Source organism: Rutidosis leptorrhynchoides, chromosome 4 (genome assembly GCF_046630445.1).
Source record: "Rutidosis leptorrhynchoides isolate AG116_Rl617_1_P2 chromosome 4, CSIRO_AGI_Rlap_v1, whole genome shotgun sequence".
Classification (NCBI taxonomy): Eukaryota; Viridiplantae; Streptophyta; class Magnoliopsida; order Asterales; family Asteraceae; genus Rutidosis; species Rutidosis leptorrhynchoides.
Genome location: NC_092336.1, coordinates 590,135,349 through 590,142,162, shown reverse-complemented (window position 1 = coordinate 590,142,162; position 6,814 = coordinate 590,135,349). Strand labels below are relative to the sequence as shown.

At 34.8% G+C, this 6,814-nt stretch overlaps 1 protein-coding gene across 1 annotated transcript; it reads left to right on the top strand.

Moving 5' to 3' along the window:
* Positions 1–5,866: 5,866 nt before the first annotated feature.
* Positions 5,867–6,511, top strand: LOC139842909 (uncharacterized). The gene has a single exon (XM_071833006.1). The coding sequence runs from the start codon at positions 5,867–5,869 to the stop codon at positions 6,509–6,511; it is 645 nt and encodes a 214-aa protein (XP_071689107.1).
* Positions 6,512–6,814: the final 303 nt, after the last annotated feature.

The following is a 6,814-nucleotide window of genomic DNA, read 5'->3' as shown; positions in this document are numbered from 1 at the left end:
TGGCTTCTGACTTCGTTAGTGACTCCTAACATTTGATTTATCACTAAATTCTCAGATCTTGATGTTGTCAACACTTAAGATTTTAAATAATATGAAGGAAATTTAAAAAATTCTTAATAACATTTATTAGGGTTGTTGTTAATGCCTTAAATTCAATGTATTTAGCAGCAATATGTTAAGTTTAACGCATCCATTATTAAAGTGTACAACACATTTGATAATGTTCGTTCTTCTTCGTTTATTTTTGGGATTAAGCACGGAGATCGTATAGTTCCATGTAATTTTTTTGCCAAATTTCTATGTTATTCTTTTTATTTTGAAAAGCAAAAGTAATTTATTTAAGAATAAGATATGTTTTATGAAGTATACAGTAAGCTCTCATATCAGCATGTTACAACCGAGAATTATAAAAAAAAAAAAAAAAAAATGCTCGAATAATCAAGTTGTACGTTGCTAGCAAAAATTAAAGAGAAATATAAACAGCTACAGGATGTAACCAAGTTTAAGCAGGTAATTAAACAACTACAACATAAGAATTAAACAAGGACAATAGAATATAAGTAACATATCAGGGTCCAGCCAAACACAAATAATAAAAAAAAAAAAAAATGACAGTGATGTGTTGGGTCAAATGGAGAGTAAGGATTCTGTAAACATGATTCATGACCTGCAACGAATTTCAAAGGGGTGAAGACCGGGTCCGGAAGCGAACCCTGCTCTTGCTGTTTGGGTGCACAGTGATTATAGCGAAGCGAATGTAACGATTGTCAGCGAGCCGCTATCCAATACACTCTCTATCATTAGAAGACAACACAAAGGAGCCCGGATGGGTCATCCATTGATGCCAAACTAAGTGATTTATAATGTACGTTAAAATCGTTGAATCTTCCCGATAAAATATGTTATGTTTTGTCCTCCAACAAAGTTGTTCAAGATTCTTCACTGATCAAATCCGTCTAAAACTTCATATTAATTATGTAAAAGACGTAACCACCGAGGCATTTCCTGAGTAGTATAAGCTCTAAGTTGGATCTGAGTCCTAGTTGGCGCATGTTCGAATTCAGGGAAAGTTTTTCTCAAGAATTCTGTTGTGGTGAATAAAGGTGTATGCCCTAAGCTACTAGAATTAATCCAAAGCGCACCGGGTACCCAATGCAGTGATGGTGTTTAAAGAGTTTCCTCCTAATGTGTGTTTGAGTGATAAATAAGAGTATTCGATGTCGAAATAGTCGTTCAAAAAAATATGTAAAATGACACAAACGTTCATTTACTTTATTAAGTAACATTATTTTAATTTTTCCTCAACTTGAATGATCTAGAGTATGTTTAAAAAAACGATGATCTACAAACAGCAAATAATATATTTTACTGGTCTAGAGTTGGTGAAATCCTTTGAAATATATATTTATGTTTATTTGATTTCTTGACAAAAATACATTTTATAAGGTTAACATTATGAGCTTGAATCCTTAATATAAACAGTTGACCACTCTCTTTCTCTCTCATCAATGGCGATTTGAGCGGAAAAATCAGTTACACCTTCATCCGCCATTTTTACACAGTTTCATAGCAATTCCTTAATCAATTCGATTCATCTATGAGAGGCGAGCATCTCAGTTAGGTCTGATCGTACCATATCTGTGTTGAATCCATGAATTCATCAAAACCTAGGAAATCGACTCGTAAGGGCAAAGTTCCTGGTAAATTTGACAATTCAATCCATAATCTCAATAATAAGAACAAGGATCCAAAACAGAACACTGAATTGAAGAAACCTGGGAAATCAGTTGAATCAAATGAGGCTCCTGAGATTGAGAGTGCTACGGTTGTTGAAAGTGCTGATGTTATTCCAGAGCAAGTTGTTGGTGCTGCTGGTAGTGTAAGTCAATCACATACTGATTCACCTGTCAAAATTGAATCTACTAGTAACAATACTTATGCTAGTATTATCAATAAGAGTGTTTTAGATACAAAATTGGATTATATTCCTACAAGTATTGATGATGCTGGTAATGAGTATGTTGTATTTGAGGATGCTTATGTAGAGGAAAGTAGTAAACAATGGCAGTCTACTGCTTGTGGTTATACTCTTGGTTGTAATATGACCTATAATGCTCTAAGCTACAATTTGAGGAAAATGTGGAAATCTTTTGGGCTACAGGACATCATAATGGATTGTAAGAACATTTGCTATTTCAAATTTGATAATGAGCATGGTATGAACAAGGTCATTGAAAACAGCCCTTGGATTGTGAATGAGAAACCACTGGTGGTTCAACAATGAAACCCTGACCTCAATATTGAGAAAATTGACCCAGACAAGGTTCCAATTTGGGTCAAACTTAAAGAAGTCCCACTGGAAGCCTGGAATGTTAAGGGTTTAAGTGCCATTGCAAGTAGGGTTGGCAAGCCTATTTCAATGGACACTATAACTGCAAATATGTGCCATAAAGGGAGTGGTAGAGCTGGATTTGCTAGAATAATGGTGGAGGCTGAAGCTAAGAAAGGTTTAGTTGATCAAGTTGAAATCCAGTATAAGGATAAAGAACAAAAGGTCAAGGGCATTAAGAAGGTAATGGTGGATTATGAATGAAAGCCCTCCATTTGTGAACACTGCATGGTTTTTGGTCATAACATTAAGGAATGTAAGGTTAGACCTAGAACTGAGGAAGAAATCAAAGTTATTAGTCAAAAAACAGTGAATAAAGAAAAGGAGGGATTTGTGGAGGTTAAAAAGATGAACAACTTTGTCAAAGGCTTTAAGTCTCAACAACCTAACACTGCTTTTGTATATAAGCCTAAACCAAGTGCAAACAGGTATGATGCACTCAATTTAGCTGGCACTAATCAGAAAGGTGATATGGAAAAGGTTGACATATTCATCAATAATAAGAAGCAGCCTGGTCTAAGTGAATCTAAGGATAGGACTAATGAAATGTTCCTGTATTTTAAGAAGAAATGGGAACAATTACAGATCATTGAACCTGATGCTTACAGTGAAGATGTGATATTCAAAGAGAAGGAAAGTGTATTAGAGGATGAATTGAAAGGAAGGGATGTTGGCATTTTGTTCCAAAATCAATGATGAATAAAGATTTTAAAATTGCAAATTGGAACATCAGAGGTATGAGTACTTTGGATAAACAATCTGAAGTTGAGAATATTATAAAGGATGAAGGGTTGAGTATGTGTACAGTGCTTGAAACTCACCTTAAGAATAATAATATCCATAGAGTCTGTACAAATGTGTTTAATAATTGGAAATGGTACTCCAATATCAAGTTTAGTTCCAATAGTTGTAGAATTATTGTAGGATGGGATGATAGTAAGGTGAATGTTATGATTCATAGCTGTACTAAACAAGCTATTTTCTGTATGGTTGAGATAATAAGTACAAAACAAAAGATTTTCTGCACTTTTGTGTATGCATGTAATAAGGGGAAGGATAGGGTTGCTCTTTGGAAGGATTTGGTGATTCAGAAGAGTATTACTAATAAATACCCATGGTTTATCATGGGTGATTTCAATGTAACTAGATATTTGAGTGAGCATTCTTCAGGAAGTTCTTTGTTGACAGAAGACATGAAAGATTTCAACTCTTGCATCTCTAAACTTGAGGTGGAGGATATTAATAGTTCTGGATTTCACTTCACTTGGACCAAATCCCTTAAAAACCCTAAGTGTGATACACTGAAGAAGCTGGACAGAATTTTGATAAATGAAGAGGTCATGAATTCTATCCCTCAAGCAAATGGCATTTTCTTACCTTATGTGATTTCAGATCATAGTCCTGGCATATTGTGTTTGCCACAATTTATGATAGACAAACCTAAATCTTTCATATTTATGAACTTTATTGTTGATAAAGAAGACTTTTTGGCAATTGTTAAGAAGGGTTGGGAGGATAAGCATGTAGGGTGTGCTATGTACTGTCTTCAAAAGAAATTAAAAGGGCTTAAAAAAGAGTTAAGGAGGTTAAGTTGGTCTGGTGGGAATGTTTTTGATAAGATAAAGCAGCTAAAGCAGGATTTAAAATCTTGTCAGTCTCAAATTGATTTGGATCCTCATAATGCCAATTTAAGAGAAGTTGCAAGAAAATTACTTGTTGATTTTGAGGCTGCAAAACATGATGAATTCCTAATCCTGCAACAGAAAACAAAAATTAAATGGTTAAATGAAGGTGATAAGAATACTAAGTACTTTCATAATATTTTGAAGAGTAGAAAACAAAAAACAAGATTTGAAAGTATCTGCAATGAAGGTGGTACTAGATATTTTGGAGATGAGGTTGCAGATCAATTTGTAAATCACTTTCAAAATTTTCTGGGGAAAACAGATTCAGTCAGGCCTATTGAAGAAGTTGGAGAGATTTTTAATACAATTCTTGATGAAACTGAAGCTAATGAAATGATTAAGGAGGTTACTGATGAGGAGATAAAAGAGGCAATCTTTGATATAGATAGTGATAAGGCTGCAGGTCCAGATGGATATACTTCACTTTTTTCAAAAAAGCATGGGAGATTGTGGGATTGATGTGTGCAGGGCCATAAGAGAATTCTTTATCTCTGGGAAGTTAATTGGTGGCATTAATTCTACATTGATAGCATTGATTCCCAAGCTTGAAACTCCCAATAAAGTCTCTGACTTCCGACCAATAGCATGCTGCAATGTTTTATTCAAAGGGATAAGCAAGATTTTAGTGAATAGAATGAAGAAAGGGCTTGAAAAGCTGGTTAATATTAATCAAAGTGCATTTATACCTGGTAGAGCTATTCAAGATAATATCCTTGTCACACAGGAGTTGTTGAAAGGATACAATAGAGTCCATGGAGCTAAAAGATGTGCCATTAAGATTGACCTGCAAAAGGCTTATGATACTGTAAGCTGGTCCTTTCTTAAAACTATTCTCACTAAGTTTGGCTTTCATACAAAGATGGTGGGCTGGATTATGCAGTGTGTTACCACAACCAAATTTTCTGTGTGCATTAATAATGAGATTAAAGGATTCTTCAATGGTGGAAGGGGCTTGAGACAAGGTGACCCTATGTCACCTTACCTATTCACTCTTGTGATGGAGGTGCTCAATCTGATTTTTGCTTTCAGAATTAAGACCAATCCTTTGTTTAAATATCATGTGGGATGTAAAAGTATGAAGCTTACTCATGTCTGCTTTGATGATGATCTCCTTGTGCTATGTCATGCTGATGTGGAGTCTGTGAGGGTAATCAAACAAAGCCTGGATGAGTTTAGCTCTGTATCAGGTCTGCTTCCCAACATAAATAAAAGTACCTTATTTTTTGGCAGTGTTAACTTGGGCCTGCAAAATGCTATTATCCAGATATTACCATTTACAGTTGGTAAATTACCTGTTAAATACCTTGGGGTTCCATTACTGGCAAAGAAGCTTGGGGTGGCTGACTGCAAAGAGATTATTGATAAAATTATGCAGAGAATTGACAATTGGAAGACAAAACATCTTTCTTATACAGGAAGATTACAGTTAATTGCATCAGTCCTTTCTTCTATGCATATATATTGAGCATCTGTTTACAAGCTTCCTTATATTATTGTTAAAGAGATTGAAAGAATTATTAAGAGATTCTTGTGGAATCATGGTGATTCTATAAAAGGGAAGGCAGTAGTTTCATGGAAAGTGATATGCACTCCTAAAATTCGAGGTGGTCTTGGCTTGAAACCTCTTCAGGAATGGAATGATGTACTTTTGCTCAAACAGTTATGAAAAATTGTTGAAAAGAAGAATTCTTTATGGTACAACTGGGTGAACTTAGTGAAGTTAAAAGGAAAATCCATCTGGGATGTTGAAGAAAAGCATAGTGATAGTTGGGGTTGGAGAAAGCTTCTAACTATGAGATCAAGAATTAAAGATCATGTTTTTGAAGATGCAGCAGGTGTAATCAAATGGATTACCAATAAAGGAGCTGTTGTGAGTTATTCTACAAGTCAAACATGGGATGATCTTAAAACTAATGCTAATCCTGTTCCATGGCATCATGTAGTATGGTTAGCAGTTTGTAATAGGCTTACAACTCAAGACAAGCTTTTGAAATGGTACCCTACAAAGAGCTTCAAATGTGCACTTTGTGGAAAAATTGAGGACTCTATCAATCACTTGTTTTTTGAGTGTGACTATTCAGCTAAAGTATGGAATGATGTAAAGCAATGCCTTCTGTTTAAGGGGCTTCCAGCTAATTTACAGGTCATTACTCATAAACTTGCTACATATCCTTTTAGAAATCAGATATGGGATGTCATAAATAGGCTCACCTTAGCTACTGCTGTATATAGCATATGGCATGAGAGGAACTGTAGAATTTTTAAAGATAAAAGAAGGAGTGATAAGGATTTGGTGAATTGCATAATTGGTGGAATTAGGTTAAAATTGGCTTCATTCAAGGTTAAAGGTACTGCTGCTATGGCTGTGGCTGCAAGGAATTGGGATATGGATTTGATTGGTAATCGATTGAAGATGAAACAGACGTCGTCACTGTGATTTAGGTTTCGATTTGTTCTAGGTTTCCTGTATTTGTCGTTTGTTGTTGGGTGATGGGTATATCCTGCCCGTGTATTTTTTGTGGATATCAATAAAATTTCCTTTTCCCTTAAAATATATATATATATATTATAAATGCTTTATATATTACGAGAACAATATCATACACTCTTTATGTCTCGTTTGCCAGTACGTATTGTTATAGTTGTCATCGAAATCACAACAACACGATGTATGACAACCATTTACATTATTCAATCGTACGTGTTTGTTACACCTCTGTAATTACATTGTAAAGTACTC